Source organism: Mauremys mutica, chromosome 7, assembly GCF_020497125.1.
Source record: "Mauremys mutica isolate MM-2020 ecotype Southern chromosome 7, ASM2049712v1, whole genome shotgun sequence".
In the NCBI taxonomy this organism is placed as follows: domain Eukaryota; kingdom Metazoa; phylum Chordata; order Testudines; family Geoemydidae; genus Mauremys; species Mauremys mutica.
The window spans coordinates 126005392-126028771 of NC_059078.1; the positions used below are offsets into that span (position 1 = coordinate 126005392).

At 55.1% G+C, this 23380-nt stretch overlaps 1 protein-coding gene across 9 annotated transcripts in view; it reads left to right on the forward strand.

The window, feature by feature from the left end:
* The window catches only part of SEMA4G (semaphorin 4G), a 101128-nt gene that overhangs the window by 31695 nt on the left and 46053 nt on the right, over positions 1-23380 (forward strand). For 5 of the 9 annotated variants that reach the window (XM_045023647.1, XM_045023646.1, XR_006581007.1 and 2 more), the window contains exon 2: positions 15012-15237. In XM_045023647.1, the coding sequence (XP_044879582.1) occupies positions 15117-15237 (121 nt within the window). In that variant the 5' untranslated portion in view covers positions 15012-15116. Of the gene's footprint in view, positions 1-3922; positions 4675-10033; positions 10559-13320; positions 13565-15011; positions 15238-23380 lie in introns of those variants that run through there. The other 4 variants (XM_045023649.1, XM_045023648.1, XM_045023650.1 and 1 more) reach the window with 4 other exon arrangements.

Genomic DNA, 23380 nt, shown 5'->3' on the forward strand with positions numbered 1-23380 from the left:
ACTAGCACTCGGGACAGAGGGACCAGGGCTGGATGGGCACGAAGGGCGAGTCCGTGCAGGTGCTCTCGTAACAAGGTTGAGGTTGTTGGTGGGGTGAGGAGGGATAGGCCGGCCCCGGTGCTGGACCTGCCTTGGGATGGCTGGTCTCTGAACATGGCCCCGTGTGCATGGAGTCCAGGGCCAGGCGTCCACCCCCCTGGAGAATAGGAGCCCTGCATGAATCGTTCGGCACTGGCTAGTGCTGCCAGGGGTCTTACCCTGGGTGTTTCCACGAATGCCTCCTCCGCCGGCTTATGTCCGAGGCCCCGTGTGAGCAGGGAGCAATGTGCTGGCAGAGAATAGAAAAGGGCCTGGGAAACCCATTCACTCAGTCTTGCTTCCCCCCTGCTTCAAGTCTCCAAAGCCCAGCGGCAGTGGGAAGCCAGGCCAGCTGGCAACGTGCCGCTGTGAAATGCTCTTTGCTGGAAATGTCTCTGCTGCGTTCCCGAGAGCCGATGGCTCCAACCCAGTGCTGGGCTAGAGGCCGGGGCTGCAGGTAACTCCTCAGAGGCGACTGTCCAGGCCGTACCAGGGACTCGTGCCAGCACAGGGGGGTGAAAGACGTTCCTGAGAAAGCAGGGGCGACTAAGGGGCTGGGGATCACAGGGGGCTCTCCCAACCCTCTCTCCCTTTCTGGCCAGGTGGGGGCGCTCTGGGTGGCAGACGAAGGGTTGCACTGTGCGATGCCTGACACCGTGCAGTGCCTGTGAGCCTGGGGAGTAAAGCATGGGACAGTATCCGGTCAGAGCTACAGGGGGGGAACGTCAGGACGCTCCACGGCCCCTCGTCATGCAAAAAGTGCCCTGCAATCTTCCAGGACCACGAGTGTTTGGAGTCTGTTTTGCACCCCCAGCAGGATGGCCCAGCCCGGCGCGTTGATTCGTGGCTCCCTCTCAGAGGGGAGGAAAGCCACCAACTGACCCACCGTCCCCACTGCCTGCCGCGTTCTGGCTTCTCCTGGGAGGTGTCTCTCAAACGCTGCCCGGACCTGTCCCTGCGAAGCTTGGGAGAGCTGCTGAGGTCACAGCCTGTGGTGCTCATTCCGCCTCAGCCGGGCGTGGGGTTAGACTCACCCTCATTTCTCAGCAGCGTGGTGCTCGCAGTGTCTCTGAAGCCCTCGGTGTGGGGTTCTGGGGCCCTTCGGTTCCCCCTGCCCAGTGCCCTGCTGGGAAGAGCTGGCCCCCAGGCCCTGCAGCAGCCGTCGGCACAGCTTCCAGTTCACCCAGTGGGGTCAGTTCAGAGCAGGGTGTCGGGGGACAGCTCTGAGCCCGAACTCAAGCTCTGAGTGGAACAAACATGTTCCCGTGACTCGGCACGTGACGAGCCCACGTGTCTTTTCCGTAGCGCTGACGGGCGGAGCAGGGCTCATGGGCGTCCAGGCTTCCAAAGCTAACAGCGGCTACTGGGGCGGTAACGGGAGCTGATCCTCCAGGCACCTGGGGATGGCTGCGTTGGGCATATTAGCAAGAGTCTGATTTTCAGTCTCTCTCTAAACGGTGGGCACATCGCAGGAATTCTGCCAGAGAGGGAAACCCTGGGGAACAGCAGAGGCTGCAGAGATGACCTGAGAACGCAGGCAGGTGGCTTCCTTGGGAGTGCTTTGCTCGGAGGCATCTGAAATACTCCAGCTCCCTGAAAGGAGCAGTGCAGAGAGACAGTGCCCTGGCAAAGCCCGGGCTCTGCCCCTGGGAAGCCGGGCACTGCAGTGACAGCTCACCTCGCCGGCCATCTCTCGGAAGAGCTTCTTGCTCCTTCTGCATTGGGAGCAAAGGAAGTCAGCCAGGCCCACAGGCACAGGAAGGGAGTGCTGCTGAGTGGTTAGAGCCGGGCACTGAGCTGGGATGGCTGGGTCCATTCCTGGTTCTGGCAGACTCTCCATATAACCTTGTTCAAGGCACTCTAAACTGGGTTGGCCGGCCACCTCGCCGGTGAGTGATGCTTGTGCCATGTTTGTGACGCACCTCGGGCCCCCCGGCTGACGTGTGCTATACACTGGGGCTGCAAAGAAGCCATTAAAGCGAGGGGCCGTTTAAAAGGCTGGGGGCTCCCTGCCTGTGTGGTGCGGGGTCAGTGACAGGACTGGGCTGAGTCTCTCCTGTTTTCTCTCTGACGGTGTCTTTTCCCATCAGTCACGTTGGCCAGAATTTTCAGAAGTGCCCAACTGGGCTTCCAGACGCACCTGGCCGGCGGGGCTCTGAGCTCTCGAAGCTCCAGCCCGTTATGAGGTATTCCCTGGCGTTCTCTTCCTCACCGGCCATGCCCCGGCAGATATTTAAAGACATATTTATATAGTGGAGCCAATTTTCCACTTAACAGGCCCCAGGGGTGAAACCAGAAGCTATTGGTTTATGATGCAGCAGGGAAAACGTAGTGTCATTGCTAGGCACAATCCTAGCCATTCCGCCGATGGAACGAGCTGAGGTTCTGGGGGATCGTCTTGGCCAGAGATAATCAGGGTTAGACGTTGCACCTGTCTATGATGGGAGGGTCGGGAAGGTTGGAACTGGTTGTGTCACAGCTTGTGTGCGAGGACTAATGAGTCACTTAGAACATAACATAAGAGCAGCCACCCTGGGTCAGACCAAAGGTCCATCTAGCCCAGTGTCCTGTCTGCCGACTGGCCAATGCCAGGTGCCCCAGAGGGAATGAACAGAACAGGGAATCATCGTGTGATCCATCCCCTGTCGCCCATTCCCAGCTCCTGGCAAACAGAGGCCAGGGACACCATCCTTCACTCCACATGAGTCTCCGTTAGCACCTTGATCCCACAGTAACTTGCATCGTCCTGTCTTGGTGAAAGAACTTAATTGTCAGACTCTGGGTCAGACCCCAGACCTTGCCCTTTGCTCCTCAGCCAGGAAAGGAACTAACAGCTGGCACGACTGCCCGAGACAGCAAATAGAAGGATGGACGGAAGAGCCCCCTAATCTTCAGTCCCGTGTGGGGTTGGGGGGACCCTGTTATCTCACACTGAGCTTCCTAGAACCAGAGAAGAGTTGGGGACTCAATGAGGTTCATTGGGCACCTCAATATGGCAATTTAGTTTAAGCTGGGAAGTGATCAGACGCTGTGGGTGGGCAGCTGGTGTGCTGAGCCCACTGCCTGTTCTGCTGTGTGCTGACCACTGTCACCTGATTGTTTCCTTCTGCTTCCCCCTGTGGAGCAGGGACTGTCTTTGTACAGCGCCTAGCGCCTTGGCGCCCTGCTCCACAACCACAGTACATACACTGACCGTGGTGATGGCAGCTATTGCACTCCCCGTAAGGCAGCGGTCCCCAAATTGTGGGGCATGCCCCCCAGGGGGTGCTGAGGAACATTCAGGGGGACATGCAGCGAGGGCCGGGCTAGCCCCCATGGAGGGCGCAAGGGAGTGCCACATCCCCAGCCCCGCTCCTCCCCCAGCCCGGCTCCACCCCCAGCCTCGCTCCTCCCCCAACCCTGTTCAGCCGCAGTCCTGCTCGGCCCCAGGCTTGCAGATGGCAGCCCCACTAGGTTTGCTTAGCCTTGAAGAGTCCCAGAGGAATAATTATCTAGCTGGGAACCTCAAGGGCATGTCATATAGGTCAGGCCCTGCTTTATTGCCCTGACCTTTAGTGTGAAACAAGGGGTCGTGTGGTGAAACACCAGCATCGTGCACGTGGGTTGCACAACGTTATGGTGCTGCATCCCACCTCGACCCCTTTCCTTGCACGCTGGGCTGTGTTCCCCGCCCTGGCGGCCGGCTGTGTAAGTTCTTCCAGGCAAGCACGTGTGTTTGTAACGTATCTCGTGCCCTGATCACATCACCCTAGTTACCACTAAACCGGCTGGAGTTGGCTGCTGCAGAAGGTCAGCGAGTTCAGTCTTGTGTGGCTGGATTGTTTTCATCCTCCTGCCTTCGTCGTGCACAGCAGTTCCGGTTTCCCCTTCTCTTGGTGTGCTGGACTCCGGACTTCGGGAGTGTAAACCGATCTCCTGTGGGAGGCCAGGAAGTGGGCTTTTCCCTGCACACCGCACTGCTTAATTGGCTCCCTGCATTATGGTTTTACACCTTCCTCTGAAACACAGGGTGTCGGACACGGCCGGATTAGACGGGTTTGCTGGGCCGGATCAGGTCACTGGCACGTTACGTGCGGTTTGGGCCGGAATTTCCTCCCTATTGGAACGGAATCCAAGACGGATGCTGAATTTCCAGGCAGCGTATTAAGGAGAAGCTGAAATCGAGTGGAATAATGTTGGGAAACCCGCTCACCCTACAAACAGCCCGGCTAAGGTGCCAGGTTGCTCCCGTGTTCTCCCACCGCCCCTTTTTGTTTCTGGTTCTCTCGTTGTGCTCACTGCCTGAAATGTCTTCACCTGAAGGCCCCGTCCGCTCAAGTCTCCCCGCTGTGACTTGCAACTTCAGAGACGCCTTCGCCGGCCCGTCTCAGCACCCGTCTGTAATCTGAAGGCCTAGGACACAGCCGCGTCAAAGCTGAACAGATCTTGTTACGAGACTCCACGTGTTAATTGCAAAGAGGCCTGGCCGCCCCTTACCTTGTCTCTCTCAATTGCAAAAAGAGGCATGAATCCAGCTGTACAGGAAAGGGCTGCCTGTATGAACAGATGCTGCCTCACGAAAGGGGGATGTCGAGCTCCCTCGGGCTGCAGGAGGAGGTAGGGAAATTGAAAACATCTGGATCTTTTCAATCTCTTCCCCACATGGTCAGGTTTGTTCCTGGCTCGCTTTTCTCTGGCCCAGGCTTTGGTTTTGAAATGTACAGTGCAGGGAGCTACAGTCCTGTTGTCTTGGTTGTCCACTTGCATCACGACCAATAAAGCTTTCAGCTGAAGGGGAACGTGCCCTTCTGGTTTCGGGAACACTTGCTGTGTTCTTTGTCCCTGTCTGGAGAGGAGTCTTAGGGCAGGTCTACACTACAGAATTACTTCAGTGTAACTACGCCGCCCCAGGGTGTGAAAAATCCCCTCCCACCCCCCGAGTGACGTAGTTACACCGATCTAAGTGCCGATGTAGCCAGCGCGGACGTCGCTACCGCTTCTCAGTACGATTAATTACACCGACGGGAGCGCCCGTCGACGTAGAGCAGCTTCATTAAAGCGCTACGGCTGCGCCGGTATCAGCGTTTTATGTGTAGATCTGCCCTTCGAGTCTGTCTGCGCTGCAGTGGGGAGGTGCGATTGCGGCACATGTAGACATAATCGAGCTACCATTGAGCCCCGTAAGCTGGCGACTTGGAGAGCCTTCTGGCGGTTCAGAGAGATGCTATGACAGCGGAGCCCTAGCTCTGACTAGACAGAAGGAAAAGTTGCAGAATGAGCCGTGTGGGACGAGCGGCTTCCCCCTCCTGTCTCTCTCCACCGTACCCAGCTTCCTTTGCCACAGCCTGAGGGTTCTCTCTCCTTCTCCCGCACGCCATCTTCCATTCAGCAGGGACCGGCGCAGAGAGATGGGGCCTTCCTGGCCGGTGGGTGCTCTGCCTCTCAGTGGAAAGGGCTGAAGCGTTGTCCTGGGGAGGAGCGGGCGCAGCGCTGGCTGGCCCTTGGGGCTTCTGAGCCAGGCAGTGAGGGAGCTTGGGTCATGCAGCCCTGCAGCTAATTGTCCCCGCAGGAGCCCTAGGAGCTGCAGAGCAGGTGGAGGCGTCTCAGCTCTGCACCTGGCTGGCTTAGGAGCCCCAGCTATGGTCTGGTTCCTCCTGCCCCCGTCCACCTCCAAAGCCGCCATTAGCTGGCCAAACTGGCCGAAAAACTATCCTGCCACGGGTCCCCTTAGCCCCGATGGCCTGAGCTTCCTCTGCCACCAGCCAAATGGGCCCTGCCCGTGGATGCATTTTGTGGGGCATCGCTAGAGTTAGTTGGGTAACACGAAAAGCTCCCCCCACCCCCCGTTCTGTTACTGTGGCCCTCTGCCCTGCTCTGCTGCCGACGCCGAGCGTGCCACGCACTGCAGGGAAGTGCCTGGGCTGGGGGCTAGCACTAGGGTTGTGGATGTGATCTGGTGCGCATGAAGCACGTGTGCTATGTTGAACCAGGCCTGCTTGTTTTCCTAGTGCCGCTGGAAATTGATCCTCTGTGCCGTAAGGGACATGACTGTGGCTCTTCTCCCGTTCTAGAGCAGACAGGGAGCAGGGGAGGCCTCCTGCCTAAACGCACCTTCCATCAGGCTGAACAACCTTAATGCAGCTCTTGCCCGGAAAACCCTCCCCTCCGATCCAATCCAGCCACCTGCCTTCCCAGGCCCCGGCAGGATGCGAGAGCGGAGTGGAAAGTGACTAACCGAGCAGGCAGAGCTGCACCCAGATTAAAGCTCACATCTCTGTCCTCGATTAGTTCTGTGTGTGTGTCTGTCCGCAGCCCTCTCGCCTCTGGAAGTGCCGATCTCTGCATGCAGCGCTGGCGAGCAAATCAGCCGAAATCCAGACACCGCTAGGCCAGCCAACCATGGCGGACCCGTTCTCTGACTTGCTTCTTTCTTAGGCCAAATGCAGCAGGGAGCGATCTTTGCCGAGGTTCTCCAGGAACGGCCTGTTGGGTTTTTTTTTTATCTTTTCATTGGTTTCATTTTCAGAGCCAGCAATTCCCTCCTTTCCCCCTCCCGCTCTGCGGCGTGACTAAGATCAATTGTTTCTCCTACACAGTACTCCTCACGCAGATCAGCTGTGCAAAAAATGGCCTGAAGGCAAAGGAAGGAAAAGTTTAGGCCAGACCTTAACGAAGATAATTCTCAGCCCCCGGAGCCATCCGGCCAGAATGCCTAGGGAAGCTGGCAGAGGCACCGTTGCTGCAGATCAAAGCAATGAGGAACGATGTTGCAAAAGGCAGCTGATCCGAGGGCTGGCAAGCCCCTTCTGCCCTGGCGCACAGCCCGTCACCCCCTCAACTCCCACGGGGCGCTTGGGGTGCGCAGGGAATGTCGGCCCAGATGCGACGCTCCCTTGAGTCTGGAGGGAAAGAGAGCAGCCAGAGTTCCTCCAGCCACCCGGCCATGAAACAAGCTCCACTTTCCTGAAACGTTGCCAGGTGCAGCCTTGGGTCCTGGGTGATAACGAATTTGGTGGCTTCTCCCCACTTCTGTGCACATGCGCCACCTGTCTGATGCAGTGTTGCTGGGTCTGGACTAGCGGGGAGGGGCCGGCGGCTCTGAGTGGAAGTGAATTGTCCTCACCATGCGGGAGTCCCGGGACGGGAATAACACCAGGAATGCTCCGGACCAGGGCTGGGTGGGAAGGTCGCCCAGGACCTCCCTACCTGGCAGGTAACTCAAGCTCCCGTTATGTCTGGTACAACGTACTTAACTCCGCCCGTTGAAAACACAGCTCGCTGCTGGTTTAACTTCCACCGGAGCCAAGTGCGTGCTGCTCCGGCTGATCTCCTGTTAGATGCCTCAACGGAGAGCAGCCTCCCCATTACCCCAGGCACGGAGACGTTCTCGCTGTGAAAGTCAGGCCCCTGCGGCGCGGCCCGACGCTTGTTGTTGCATAAACACGGACGTTTGTGTTGGTACAGCCTGGCCGTAACGAGCAACAGTCTGCAAATATCCGCCCGCGAGCGCCGATGGCTGGGTGGTCTCCAGCACGCACTGGCAGCACGGGGGGCCCGCCAGCGAGCCCAGTGCCAAGTGGTGAGTAAGTGGTGGCAGCTGGCCTCCTCCAAAGGAAAGCCGCTCTGTGCGTGTGGGGGAGAGAGGGAGCCGAGCAGTTCCTGTTCCACGTCCCTCCCAGCAGCCCAGGCTCGAGGCAGTGTCACAGAACCATCCTCCATAGAGCCGTCGGGTCAGCTAGTCTAACCCTGCCAAGACGACGTGGTAGCCCGGCTTCGGGAAGCAGGGAAAAGCCTTCTCGCCTTCCCCGGGCTCCTTGGGGAGTCAGCGGTGGAACGGGGCGGGGGCCCCAGGCTTACAGGCTGGGGGGCAGAGCCCCAGGCTTGCTGCCCGCCATAGGGCTAAAGCCAGAATTCCCGGGTACGACGCGGCGGGTACGTCTGGCCCCTTGGAACAGCGTTGTTACCGTAACCCCCCCCCCGCGCAAAGGCCAAGTGCCTGTGCCCGCAACCACTGCCTGTGCCGACCGGTTGTTTCCCTGTGCTTCCCCTGGCTGTCACTTTTCTCGTACTCAGGTTGTAAGCTGTTTGCGGCAGGGTCAGGCGTTTCAGGGTGTGGCGGATGTGCAGCGCCTAGCACAGCAGGGCCTCGATCCAGGATTGGGTCCCTAGATGCTAGCGTAATAGAGATGATCACGTCACCTTCCCACAGCACAGGGGTTACCAAACGTTTTGCCGGCACAACCCCATTGTAATGAATCATTTCCTGCCCCAGGCAGCATGGAGGGCACCATCATGAAGAGCACCAAGGCGTGCGAGGTCACTCTAGGAGGAGCAAAATGGCATCCCCTGTGCACGAGGGATTGCAGTGATCCCAACAGCTGAGGGCGTGATGTCATTTGGGTCCATGGCCCACTGTCTGGGAACTGCTGCTGTAGCACCAGTCATTGGAGGTTCTTGCAAAGCAGTAAATCTCCCAGTGTGCTGGGCCGTGGGCATTGTCCCTGCTTTACCTCGGCTAATTGACATGCCCAAGGGCAGTTAGTGGCCAAGCTGAGGGTAGATCCCAGGAGTCCGACTCCAAATACCTCCCCTGCTCTGACCACTGAGCCACCCTTCCCAGGCAGGAGTGGCTCTGGTACAGTGACATCATGGCCTGCCATGAAAGGAACCAAGCCTCTCCTGCTTCCCATTCTGAAGCAGATGGATTCCCAGCCAGTAATGGGAACAAACCCCTCCTGTCCCATGAGCCTCCCCTCGAGAAATCTTTCTCCATAACACTTCTTGCAGGGGGTGAAGGTCTCTAACCTACGCCTAAAATCTCTAGAGACTGTGGGGTCTGGCCGTGCTGCCCTGGCGTGCAAGCAAAAGCAGGGTCCGACCGAGAGAGACCCAGGCTGCTGGCAGCGGGGGACAGTAGACGGGGACAGAAGACTGGATGGCTGAGCATTGTACTGGGAGCCAGGAGCACCTGCCCTGCCTCCCATGGCTTTGGGAGATTGCTGAATCTCTCTGCCACCGCTTTTCTAGCTGCGAAACAGGGACAGAACCTCCCACAGGCATGGAGGATTCAGGGCTGAACTGCTCTGAAAGGAGGAAAGCCCTGTGCCCGGGCCAGTGGTGTCCTGATGCCACGGGGCACTAGGCTGCAGGTGCCATCTGCTGGGCCAAACTTAAACCCAAGGTTCTAACCACGTGCAGCCAGGATATAGCTGAGTGGTTCTCAACCAGGGGTCCGAAGCCCCCTGGGGGCCATGAGCAGGTTTCAGGGGGTCCAGCAAGCAGGGCCAGCGTTAGACTCACTGGGCCCAGGGCAGAAAGCCGAAGCCCCCTGCATGGGGCTGAAGCCTGGGGCCCTGAGCCCTGCCACCCGGGGCTGAAGCCGAAGCCTGAGCAACTTAGCTTTGTGGGGGTCCCCGTGGTGTGGGGCCCCGGGCAATTGCCCTGCTTGCTACCCCCTAACACCGGCCCAGGCTTTTATAAACAGAAAACCAGTCATTGAGGCACAGGTGGGCCGTGGAGTTTTTATAGCATGTTGGGGGGAGGAGGGGCTCCGAAAGAAAAAGTTTGAGAACCCCTGTTATATCCCACATGGCTACCCAGGAGGCAGGAGTGGTCTGTCCTTGTGTCCTGCCCAAATTCCACCCGGCCAGTCACTTAGTCTCCTTCGAATTCCTTACCAGAGTCAGCTGGAGGTGGCACTTCTCACTTCCTGTCCTAAAGTCCTGTGCAGTTGACACAGCTGCTGCATTGTCAGTAGTAGGAGGTGTGAATCTCTCTCTCTCTCTCTCTCTCTCTCTCACACATACACACACACACACACACACACGTTTGGATTTTGAAAGGTGCTGGTGAGAGATTAACCTATATACGGCCAGTGCTTTCGAACCCAGTAAGCGGAGAGAAGAATTGCCTGGCCGCGAGCCAGCCTGCCAGGCCTGTGATGTTACAGGGGTAAGTCTAAGGTGCGCTTCCCTCGCTTTGAATCATTGCGTGACCGAGTCCCTGCTGTGGCGGAGGCTCGCAGAGAAGCTAAATGCTAGCTCTGTCTCTCCGGGATCCTTTGGGACGAGTCGGCGGTGCTCAGGGCTCCTACAGAGAAGCTGCCCCGATGAAAGCGTGGAGAGTCTCGCTAACTTACCCGCCGTGCTGGAGAGCACTGAAAAGCTGGCAGGGATCAGAGGCGACGGCTTTTATTGGAGTCTGAACAGCTCGGAAGCTGTGAAATAAAGAGACCGGAGTCTGGCTGCCCGCCTTGGCTGCTGCTCCTCTCCGTGCCCACCCCCCGGGTGTGAAAGAGAACCTGACATGTCTGCGATCGCTCTCTGCCTCGGGCAGTATCTCGGCCTCCCTCTGAGCTCTGCAGCTTCCCCTGAGCGGGTTCAGGGCTGGTCAGTGAGACCAGTAGATGGGAACACGGGGCAGCTGCCGGAGGTGCTAGTCAACAGGCCGCAGCCTTCCCTCGTATTCCTGCAGCGTGGCAGTAGGGGGCGCCGTCTTTCAGGTGAGACTTAACCCCCAGCCCTCCTATCATGGGATTGTCTTCCATGTGGGGCTCGCAGCTGCCACGTCCCCCACCGCCCTCTGCTCCCAATTTAGCTAGTTAGAAGCTTAAAGCCGGAGCAAACTGTCAGACCTGCCAAGTCTCTCTGCCCTCCTGCGTGTCTAAGTGGCTTTGCGCTCCCTTGGGACGGCCGGGTAAGTTTCTGGATGATAAGGAAACCGCAGTGCCGTATCCTTCCTTTCACGCGGCCGGAGCAATGTGGCTGTTCAAGCTGGAGACACTGGGCAGAGCTGACTCCCTTTGGTGTCGCTAGCTGTCTGCCGGCTCTTGCTCCCCGCATGCTTTCAGCCTGGGCAGGGGCACCGGAGGGCCCCGTTTCTTGCCACAATATTCTGAATTGGAAGAAGACCAGCTGCAGCAAAACTCCAAGGGATCGGGAAGCCGGCGCGCCATGCACGCCCTCTGCTTTGGTGTTAGCAGGAATTCACACCGTTCCCTAGACTCGCTAGAAAACGACACAGCACTTGGGGAGGGCGGGAAGATTTTTGCGGATGGTTTCCACCTCTGGCTTACGGTTTAGCAAGTTGCTGCAACTGGTTTGGCTTAACGATTGCAGCATGTTCAGTTAACGACGGCTGCTGTCTGGAAACGGCGCCCCATGTCATGAATCAGAGGCATTGCACCTTTAACTCCATGGTGTGGCTGTGATCACCACTTGCTGTCTTGGAAATGAGCTACAATTGTCAAAGGGGGTTTGCCCTGGTAACCTTGCCTCACCGTGCACAGACGCAGTCGGGCAGGAGCCTGGGACCACCTGGGTTCTCCTCCAGTGACCTCCCCAGAACCTTAGGCAGTAGCTCTGCCTCTAACGAGATATATACTGTAGATAGATAATAAGACAGAAAATGTCATATTGCCTCCATAAAAATCCATGGCGCGCCCAGATCTTGGATACTGTGTGCAGATCTGATCACCCCATCTCAAAAAGGATATATTGGAATTGGAAAAGTTACAGAGAAAGGCAACACATCTGATTAGGGGGATGGAACAGCTTCTGTATGAGGGGAGATTAAAAAGACTGGGACTGTTCAGCTTGGAAAAGAGACAGTTCTGGGGGGATATGATAGAGGTGTATACAATTATGACTGGTGTGGAGAAAGTGAATAAGGAAGTGTCATTTACTCCTTCCCATAACGCACAAAGCAGGCTCGCCCAATAAAACTAACAGGCAGCAGGTTTAAAACAAATAAAAGGAAGTATTTCTTCACACAAGGCACAGTCAACCTGTGGAACTCCCTGCCAGAGGATGTTGTGAAGGCCAAAAATATAATAGGGGTCAAAAAAGAAATAAGTTTCTGGAGGATAAGTCCATGAATGGCTATTAGCCAGGCTGGGCAGAGATGGTGTCCCTAGTCTCTGTTTGCCAGAAGCTGGGAATGGGTGACAGGGGATGGGTCACTTGATGATTCCCTGTTCTGTTCATTCCCTCTGGGGCACCTGGCACTGGGCACTTTTGGCAGACAGGATACTGGGCTAGATGGGCCTTTGGTCTGACCCTGGATGGCCGTTCTTATGGTCTTATGTAATTCTCTTTTGCCCTGTTTGTAATCGGTTATCAGTGTTACCCGTTACCCATCTCCGAGCAGTTAAAAATAGACATCACCCTAACTCTGTCTCTTCCTTCCCTGCCTGTAGAAGCAGTTTGGTTGGTTCCCAGGGTCAGCGGGTGGGTGGCGGATGGAAAACACTTTCAGGGACAGTTAACTCTAAGGGCTTGGCTACACTTACAAATTTGCAGCGCTGCAGCAGGGTGTGAAAACACACCCTCTCCAGCGCTGCAAATTGCGGCGCTGCAAAGCGCCAGTGTGGTCAAAGCCTTATTCCCCACAGGGAGGTGGAGTACGGACAGCGCTGGGAGAGCTTTGACTACACTTAGCGCTTCAAAGCGCTGCCGCGGCAGCGCTACCGCGGCAGCGCTTTGAAGTGCTAAGTGTAGCCACAGCCTAAGAAGCGGGTGAGGTTTTTAGTCAGGGAGATCTCTTGCAAGAGCGAATGAAAGCACTGAAATTGTGCAGTCCCTGGGACTGTTCTGCCTGCTGCCTCCCCACCCCCCCGGCATTGTCATTGTTCCTGTAGCTCAGACCTGTCCTAGGAGATTGTCATGGTAGAGGGTGTGCCGATCTCTCTGGGAACCGGCCCAAATGCATGGAGGGATAGCGAGACCTTGAGCTGGAATCTGTAGTGGGTGAACCTGGCAAATCGGTAAATGCAGTACACTGGAGGAGTGACTCCTCCTAGGTTGCTGTCTGAAGCATGAATCATCTTAGATCTTCTAAAAACCCAGACCCGGGAGCAGGCTTCATGACATCATGCAGCAGGGAGTTCCGCAGGCTACCCGCTCCCTCAAGTGTTTCCTCTTGGATTTTTTTTGGCTTTAATTTGGTCCTAGATTAGCTTGTTCTTTCAGGTGGGGCAGATTAGTACAGCAGGAAAACAAGAACTAGCCGAAACGAGGCTGAAATATTGGCCCTAAATGTTCAGTGCATTCCATAGGACTCTGTGTTGGATGCAGAATGCAAATAGAGACTCTGGTACCACAAGGATGGCTGGAAGTCCCACTTCTTCTTTTTAATTATGTTTATTACCTTGATTATCTAAACTGAAGTGCTCGGATTGCAAGGTACAATAAAACACAAAGGATCCCCTCATCCTAGAATTCATGGCATTGTTAAACGTGAAATGTTTGTGCATCTTGCATAAAAAGGTCTGGGGGAGCAGGGATACATCAGTTTATTCCCATGCCGCCTCTTCCGGAAATGGCTGCTCCCGAGCCTTTCAGACACTGTATTTATGATGCACATTGAATGAGTAACTGAGCTGTTACCCAGCTGCACGGCATCTTCCGATTTCTGTAATACGTGGGCCACCATTTGCCTATGGGAGAATGTAGCGATGTCGATCTTTGTGCGTTTGGATTTAACGAGGATAGCAGGCTTCTGGGGTTTGGTAAGGTGTGATTTCTATTTGAATGTTTTTCCCATAGGCTGTGCATGTTTATTAAATTTAGCAGATTAATACCGTTGAAAGAGGAGAACCTATCGGAACAGACTCCCTAGCCAGAGGGAGTGATGTGCAGTGGCTAGTGCAGGGGACGCTCAGAACTCCTGGGTTTCTATACTTACCCCTGCTACTGACTCATTCTGTGTCTTGGAGTAAATTGTGTCCCCTCTCTTTGCCTCAGTTTCCTCATCTATCAGAAGGGGATAATACGTCTCATAAACAAACTAGGGAAATGCAACCTAGATGGAGCTACTATAAGGTGGGTGCAGAACTGGTTGGAAAACCGCTCCCAGAGAGTAGTTATCAGTGGTTCACAGTCATGCTGGAAGGGCATAACGAGCGGGGTCCCGCAGGGATCAATTCTGGGTCTGGTTCTCTTCAGTGATTTAGATAATGGCATAGAGTACACTTACAAAGTTTGCAGACGATACCAAGCTGAGAGGGGTTGCAAGTGCTTTGGAGGAGAGGAATAAAATTCAAAATGATCTGGAGAAATGGTCTGAAGTAAATAGGATGAAATTCAATCAGGACAAATGCCAAGTGCTCCACTTAGGAAGGAACAATCCGTTGCACACATACAGAATGGGACATGACAGCCTAGGAAGGAGTCCTGCGGAAAGGGATCTGGATAGTGGATCACAAGCTAAATATGAGTCAACAGTGTAACACGTTGCAAAAAAAAGCGAACCTCATTTTGGGATGTATTAACAGGAGTGTTGTAAGCAAGACACAACTAATTCTTCTGCTCTACTCCGTGCTGATTAGGCCTCAGCTGGAGTATTGTGTCCAGTTCTGGGCGCCACATGTCAGGAAAGATGTGGACAAATTGGAGAGAACCCAGAGAAGAGAAACACAAATGATGAAAGGTCTAGAAAACATGACCCATGAGGGAAGATTGAAAGAATTGGGTTGGTTTAGCCTGGAGAAGAGAAGACTGAGAGGGGGCATGAGAACAGTTTTCAAGTACATAAAAGGTTGTTACAAGGAGGAGGGAGAAAAATTGTTCTTAACCTCTTAGTATAGGACAAGAAGCAATGGGCTTAAATTGCAGCAAGGGCGGTTTAGGTTGCACATTAGGAAAAACTTCCTAACTGTCAGGGTAGTTATGCACTGGAATAAATTGCCTAGGGGGGTTGTGGAATCTCCATCATTAGAGATTTTTAAGAGCAGGTTGGACAAACACCTGCCAGGGATGGTCTAGATAATACTTAGTTCTGCCGTGAGTGCAGGGACTGGACTAGATGACCTCTCGAGGTCCCTGCCAGTCCTGTGATTCTATGGTTCCCTGTCTCATGGGGGCTGCTGTGGAGTTCAATGTTTGGGGAAGGGCTTTGAGACCCTCAGATGAAAGGATCAGCATGTTCCGTTCCTCAGCTTCCGCTCTGTATTTCAGGAGCACGATCGTGGTTTGCCGTGAGACACGCAGGAGCCGGTGGGGCGATCTCCAGTGAGCAAAGAGTTTGTGTTGGCAGAGCAACGAGCTCGGTCACCTGGGAAGATGAGAAGACGTATGACCTGTTACCTGTTGGTCCTGTTGGCGACCGCGACAACGGGCTACCCCTCTCGACGATCCGCTGTCGACTTGGACGCGACACCAAGGATGACGATCGCCTATAATGGTAAGGAAGCTCGGTTTTACCCCTGCCCCGGAGAGTTGTAGGTCTTGTGAGAGCAGCCGGACATGATTGGGGCATGGCCGGGCGGATGTGAAGGCCGCCTGGCTATGGGGAGTGGAAGGTCCTGGCAGGGCTGGCGCCAGGGTTTTTGCCACCCCAAGCGGCAAAAAAAAACCCCAAGCCCCCGCGATCGGGATCGGCGGCAGCTCCACGGCACCACTTTTTCCTTCGGCGGCAATTCGGTGGCAGGTCCTTCCCTCCGAGAGGGACCGAGGGACCCGCTGCCGAAGAGCCAGACGTGCCGCCCCTTCCCCTTGGCCGCCCCAAGCACCTGCTTGCTCAGCTAGTGCCTGGAGCCGGCCCTGGGTCCTGGGCAGAGATCCTTAGATCTGTGCTTAGCTCCTGCAGCGAGCACTGTGCAAAGCCCCGGGGTGCACAAGAAATGGGGTCTGGTGAGCTCGCGGTGTGCCCCCTCCTCCTCTCTCCGATGGCTCCCTGGGGATGAGGCTGATGATTCCCCCTCCCCTCTGGTCCCCTTGTGTTTCGGCTGTGAAAGAGGGATGGGAGGGGGAACCGGCTGGGAGAGCCATCAGCCTGCCCTGCCTGCTGTCTGGGAGCTGCTGCCGATTGCTACATGCCAGATTGGAGCTGTCAGCACGACAGCATCTGCATGTCCGATGACATCAGCATCTCCGCTTTCCCAGGCTCCTGAGGCACAAGGACATACGGCCGCAGCTCCTCGAACACGAAGGCTCTTTGGCGAGGCCTGTTGTTCCTGGCTGCCTCCGCTCAGCCCCCGGATGCTAGAGCTTCCCAGAGCAATTGCATTAGACTGACATCCCTACCTGCTTCCTTCCCGGGGGCTGGAAGGGAGGATTTTGTCTCCTCTGCAGAGGGGGCCAGCCTGGGGTCCACACACCATCTCACGTAAACCCCAATTCAGCTCATAAGGTGGTGCGTGAGCCTTGTCCTGGCCCCTCTGCCTAGCGGTGAATTCCGCCTGTGGTGGGCTGGAGGGTGGTCAGATAGGTTGTTCCAGGCCTGCCATGGCATGGCTTTCTTGGCGGGACTGGTTTCTCCGGCCTCCTGCATCATCTTTCCCGGCCCATGGACTGACTCCTGGTTGCACTGTCGGAAAGGAGCGGGAGTCTTGCACTTGTCTTTGATAGACAGAAGGCGGCTTGGCCTTTGCCCTGCGGGCTGGCTTGGTGACATCTCACCTGAGATGCCGCTAAATACTTCTAGACAGTTTGGAAGTGAAGCCAAGGCAAGAGCCTCTACCTCACAGGGATGATGAGAGGGCCGATTAATTAACTAACGGTTGCACAGCATTCGCTTACAGGCTGATGGAGCAAGGAGAATTCAGTTCTCATGGAAAAATAAAACCTTCATGTAACTGCAGCAATTTCTTTGCAACGGCAAAAGTGTTGGTTGAAATATCCCTGCAGAATGCTCAGGAGAAGCCGAGAACTTGGTTAAAAGTTCACATTTGAGATGAGTAGATGTCCCATGAGCGTCATGTGGGCTAGTGGGTTTAGTTCAGGGCTTGGCACCAGGAGGCTGGTCCCAGCTTCTTCACACATCTACTGCTGAGGGCATGACTGCTTTGAAAACCAGAGAGCTCTTTATAAACCCTTAGCCACGAAGCAGTGCGGTGTCATTGTTCCATTTTACATAAGAATGGCTAGACTGGGTCAGACCAAAGGTCCATCCAGCCCAGCACCCTGTCCTCCGACCATGGCCAGTGCCACGTGCCCCAGAGGGAATGAACAGAACAGGGAATCATCACATGATCTATCCCCTGTCGCCCATTCCCAGCTTCTGGCAAACAGAGGCTAGGGACACCATCCCTGCCCAGCCTGGCTAATAGCCATTAATGGACCTGTCCTCCATAAATTTATCTAGTTCTTTTTTGAACCCAGTTATAGTTTTGGCCTCACCACATCCCCTGGCAAGGAGTTCCACAGGTTGACTGGACGTTGTGTGAAGAAATACTGCCTTGTGTTTGTTTTAAATTTGTTGCCTGTTAGTTTTATTGGGTGACCCCTGGTTTGTGTGTTATGTGAAGGGGTAAATAACACTTCCTTATTCACTTTCTCCACACCAGTCATGCTTTATAGACTTCTGTCATATCCTCCCTTAGTCTCTCTTCCAAGCTGAACAGTCACAGTCTTATTAATCTCTCCTAAGACAGAAGCTGTTCCATCCCCCAATTGTTTATGTTGCCCTTCTCTGCACCTTTTCCAATTCTCACATACCTTTGTTGAGAGTGGGCAACAACGTCTGCACGCAGTATCCAAGCTGTGGGCGCATCAGGGATTTATATAGTGGCAATTTGATATTTTCTGTTTTATTATCTATCCCTTTCCTAGTGGTTTCCAACAGTCTGGTCGCTTTTTTGACTGCGGCTGCACATTGAGTGGATGTTTTTATAGAACTATCCACAGTGACTCCACAATCTTTCTTGAGTGGTAACAGCTAATTTAGACCCCATCATCTTGTATGTCTAGTTAGGATTATGTTTTCCAATGTGCATTATTCTGCATTTATCAATGTTGAATTTCATCTGCCATTTTCTTGCTCAGTTTTGTGAGGTCCTTTTGTAACTCTTCCCAGTCAACTTTGGACTTAACTATTTTGAGTAATTTTGTATCGCCTGCAAACTTTGCCTCTCCACCGTTTACCGCTTTTTCCAGATCATGTATGAATATGTCGAACAGTACAGGTCCCAGGACAGATCCCTGTGGGACCCTGCTATTTACCTCTCTCCATTACCTTTGTCTCCTGTCTTTTAACCAGTTACTGATCCATGAGAGGACCTTCCCTGTTATCCCATCACTGCTTACGTTGCTTAAAAGCCTTTGGTGAGGGACCTTGTCAAAAGCGTTCTGAAAGTCCAAGCGCGCTATATCCACCGGATCCCCCTTGTCCACATGCTTGTCGACCCCCTCAAAGAATTCCAGTGAATTGGTGAGGTGTGAGTTCCCTTTACAAAAGCCACGTTGACTCGTCCCCTGCATAGTGTGTTCGTCTGTGTGAGTGAGAATTCTGTTCTTTACTGTAGTTTCAGCCAATGTGCCTGGTACTGAAGTTAGGCTCACTGGCCTGTCATTGCCAGGATCACCTCTGGAGCCTTTTTTAAAAATCGGTGTTACATTAGTTACCCTCCAGTTATCTGATACAGAGGCTGATTTAAGCAATAGGTTACGTACCCCCGTTAGTAGTTCTGCAGTTTCATAGCAGAGTTCCTTCAGAACTCGGGGGTGAATCCCATCTGGTCCCGGTGACAGAAATGTCACAGTAATACCAGTTTGTTCCAAAACCTCCTTTGTTGACACCTCAGTCTGGGACAGTTGTTCAGATTTGTCACCAAAAAAGAAGGGCTCAGGTACGGGAATCTCCCTCCTGTCCTCAGCCGTCAAGACCAATGCAGAGAATTCATTTAGCTTCTCTGCAACGGCTTTATCTTCCCTGAGTGCTTCTTGGGCAGCTGGATTATGCAGTGGGCCTAATGATTGTTTGGCCGGCTTCTTGCTTCAGATGTACTTTAAAAAATGTGCTCGTTGCTCTTCTGTTCTTTTTGGGCCTGCCTGGTTATACGTTTACACTTGACTTGCCAGAGTTTCGGGTCCTTTCTGTTTTCCTCAGTAGGACCTGACTTCCCGTTTTGAAAGGATGTCTTTTGGCCTCTCACCGCCTCTTTTCCTCTCTTTAGCTATGGGGGCGGGTTTTTGGCCCTCTCGCTGTTTTTTGTTTTTCTTCGGGGGAGCCTCTGTTACGGGGGTGGTTTAAAAGTTGCCAAAAGTTTATTGATGAGGAAAATGAGGCACAGAGAGGGGAAAGGAAGGAATAGCCCAAGATGGTATCAGAGCCTAAACCACTACAGACTAAAATCCTTCACCTCTTCCTGCAGGAGGGGAAGTTGCGGGTCGGGGGAGGGCTCCTTTCTGGTGCTGCTTTTAAGAAAAGAAAATCTGAATGCATTATTTCTTAGCAAGGCTTCAGCCAGAGTGGGCTGGGCTCCGCCCTGCAGGAGCACGTTGTTCGCTAGATGATGGCGGGGCGCGAGAACGTGCAGGGGTGAAGAATAATTTCGGTTCATGCTCAGAGGGTATCGGTGGAGCTTTTGAGCAGAGCCTGAACCAGCTCCCTGCCCCTTAGGACATCAGTGCGCTTTGCCTGCCTGGGTTGAACTGCTGCTGGGACAGCTGGCGTGGCTCGGTGGGGAGATAACACTTCACTGCTGCACGCAGAAGAGTCCTTCCTGGCCAAAGCCCAGCACATCCAGGAGAGCTGGTGAAAAGCCCGTGCACCCCAAAGAGTGAGAAACCTGGGGGCTACCTGCAGTCCTACCTTTGAAAAGAAATCCTAGGAAATGAAATGCCAAAAACTTTGCTAAGATGGCCCGGGTAGGGTTGCCGGGTGACTGGAAAGCCCGCTCGAAAAGGGGACCTGACAATGTCCAGTCAGATCCACTGACCAGGCACCCAAAGTCTGGTTACTGGGCAGGAGAGGTGCCCAGTCGTCACCTGCGCCATCCCCTACTCAGCTGGGGCTGCCTCTGACCTGCGTTAGTCAGCTGCAGCTCCCAGCCCCGGCTCTGCGGGCGAGTCCCTGGGGTGGGGGTGAGGGTGGAGGAAAAGCAGCAAGCGATGGGGGGAGGGGGAAGAGGAGTGAATGGGGGGTGGGGCCTTGGGGGAAGAGGTGGGGCAGGGATGGGGCCTCGGGAAAGCAGGGCCTCAGGGAAGAAGCGGGGGAGGGGAGGGGCCTATTGGGAAGGGGCGGGGCAGCCAGGTTCCATAGGTGCTGACTTCCCCTCTGTCCGGTGGGTGCTCGGCCCGCCCCCGCCCCTGTACGGCCCTTGCCCCACCCCATTGCACCCCCTTCCCCAAAGTCCCCGCCCCTCCCCGCCCCCATTCCACCCCCTTCCCCCAATCCCCGCCCCTGCCCTGCCTCTTCTCCGCCTCCTCCCCTGAGCGCATCGCCTCCCCGCTCCTCCCCCCGCATCCTGGAAAGTCCTGCGCGCCGCCAAACAGCTGTTAGGCGGCAGGACACGCTGGGAGGGAGGAGGAGGAGCGGGGACGCGGCGTGATGGGGGAGCTTAGCTGCCGGTGGGTGCAGAGCACCTGCTAATTTTTCCCCCTGGGTGCTGCAGCCCCGGATCACCCACGGAGTCGGCGCCTATGGCAGGTTCTGGCATTCCTGCCTGGAGCGTCCAGTTTTTCAATACTACAAAGTTGGCAACCCGAGGCCCAGGGTCCAACAGCATCCCCGACTCTGGCCCCGCTGCGCACGCTAGCAGGGTGCCTTTGTTCCTCCGCCCGCTGAGGGCACTTCCATGCTGCGACTCCCAGCCTGGGCAGACAGACTCGCACCAGCTCCGCTCCGCTCACAGCAGCCGGGGCGCCCTTGCAGCAGCGGGCGCCGGCTCAGGCTAGCTACCCGAGCTCGGGCTGATGGGAACGTGATTGGAACCCGCTGCCTGTGCCGCAATATCCACGCTGCTGCTTTTTAGCGTACTGGCTCGGGCAGAGCGCATGCGAGGAATCGCAGCATCCGGCTGCCGCGTAGGCATGTCCATAGAGGCCCTGAGCTGACGGGCCTGTGTCTCTTGCCCCTGGCAAGAGAGGCTCATGCTTCGACATGCGGAATCAGCTGGCGACGTTGGAGGAGTGGTAGATACGCTGGAGGGTAGGGATAGGATACAGAGGGACCTAGACAAATTAGAGGACTGGGCCAAAAGAAACCTGATGAGGTTCAACAAGGACAAGTGCAGAGTCCTGCTCTTAGGATGGAAGAATCCCATGCACTGCTACAGGCTGGGGACCGAGTGGCTAAGCAGCAGTTCTGCAGAAAAGGACCTGGGGGTTACAGTGGACGAGAAGCAGGATGAGAGTCAGCAGTGTGCCCTTGTTGCCAAGAAGGCCAACAGCATATTGGGCTGCATTATTAGGAGCATTGCCAGCAGATAGAGGGAAGTGATTATTCCCCTCTATTCGGCACTGGTGAGGCCACACCTGGAGTATTGCATCCAGTTTTGGGCCCCCCAGTACAGAAGGGATGTGGGCAAATTGGAGAGAGTCCAGCGGAGGGCAACGGAAATGATTAGGGAGCTGGGGCACATGACTTATGAGGAGAGGCTGAGGGAACTGGGATTGTTTAGTCTGCAGAAGAGAGTCGGGAGGGGGGATTTGATAGCTGCTTTCAACTATCTGAAGGGGAGTTCCAAAGAGGATGGATCTAGATGGTTCTCAGTGGTGGCAGATGACAGAACAAGGAGTAATGGTCTCAAGTTGCAGTGAGGGAGGTTTAGGTTGGATATTAGGAAAAACTTTTTCACTCAGAGAGTGGTGAAGCACTGGAATGGGTTCCCTAGGGAGGTGGTGGAATCTCCTTCCTTAGAGGTTTTTAAGGTCAGGCTTGACAAAGCCCTGGCTGGGATGATTTATTGAGGATTGGTCCTGCATTGAGCAGGGGGTGGGACTAGATGATCTCCTGAGGTCCCTTCCAACTCTGAGATTCTATGATTCTATGATAATAGTGGTGACCCAAGTTTGTCTGTGTGTTGTTTCTTTCCAGCTAGCTGAGTTTTAGTATGTTCCTCACTAATCTAGTCGAGTTGATTCTCCTCTCCCCTTCCACCCCGCACCCGCCCCACGAGGTTCAGGACCCGCTCCGTGAGCTGGGCTGCTGCTTAACTCTGCAGCCGTGATGTGCCCTGGATCGCCCAGCATGGGTTTGCAAAGGCAGATGGGAACCCGGGGTGGGAGGAGAGAAACGAGCCGGTTTTCCTTTTTCGCTGGAGGATGACTGTCAGCTTGTGCGGGTTCTGCCTGGCGGGTCCCAGACGAGGAAGCGAAGTGGCTGTGGGTGGTTTCTCTAGCGGCTGGGAGAGCGTCCCTCCATGGCACGGAGACAGTGCGGGCGCGTCACACGCATAGATTGGCAATTAATTGTGTTTAAATGGAGCTCTGGAGGCTTTTCAAATAAGCCCAGCACACCAGGTGATTAAAATCCACTTAGCGCAGGCCTGTCAGCCCAGCAGAGCCCGTGTCGTGCTTTCATGATCTGGGCGCAAGCTTGCAGCCGTGGGCAGTGCGTGGGATTCGCCGTGGCTCTTTGGAGCTGTGGGGGGGTGTTCCTGCCTGTGTGTGTTATGTTCACAGGTAGCAATGAGCAGTATAGCCTAGTGGGGAGGGCCCTGGGACTCAGGAGACCTGGGTACTATTCCTGGCTCTGCCATTGGCCTGCTGGGTAATCGCTGGCAAGTCACTGCACCGCTCTGTGCCTCGGTTTCCCCATCTGTGAAACGGGGATAATGCTCCCGACCTCCTTTGTAAAGCGCTTTGAGATCTGAAGAGGAACAGCGCTAGAAGAGCTCGGAATTCTTATTATTCGACAGTCACCTCCATCGCCTAGGCTTTGAGCAGACAGGTGGGTGTGGGCACGAATGGGCGAGCGGATTCTGGGGCGCTCGCCTCGCGTCTGAAAGATTATTCCAGGCGTCCCCGCTCTGTTTGGATCGTTCGTCTCTGTACGTGGTTCTCAATCCACCCCGCCCTCCCAGTGAGGTTTTCCTTTGCTGGGTCAGGCTGCCTTAGGGTGACCAGATGTTCTGATTTTCTAGGGATAGCCCAGATATTTGGGGCTTTTTCTTATATAGGTGCCTATTACCCCCACCCTCTGTCCCGATTTTTCACACTTTCTGTGCGGTCACCCTAGGCTTTCTAGAGATCTCTGTACTGGCCACGAGCCCAGAGCAATTGACAAGATATGGACATTTCCTTCCCAGGGAAGTGTGCGGAGGGCCTGTGTTTTGGGGTCACTTTTTAGTGCAGTCGAGGCCCCACCAGAGTGTACAGACCAGGATCCGGATATTCCTGGAGCCCCTTTGCCAGTTGGCTTTAAGACAAGGGGAGGGGATGTGACTTTCCCACTCAGGATCACACAGCAGCTCAGTAGCAAAGCTGGGATTGGAATGCAGGTCTCGGTCCAGTGGTCTAGCCACTAGGCTACGCTGCCTCTCACAGCACTAGCTTGGCTGGATTTGGCACTCTATGAAATGCAGAGCCCGTGTAGCTCTGGCCACACACCGCCGGCGCGATCAGAATTCCAGGGGGGTTGAACACGGCCCTTCTGCTTGCCC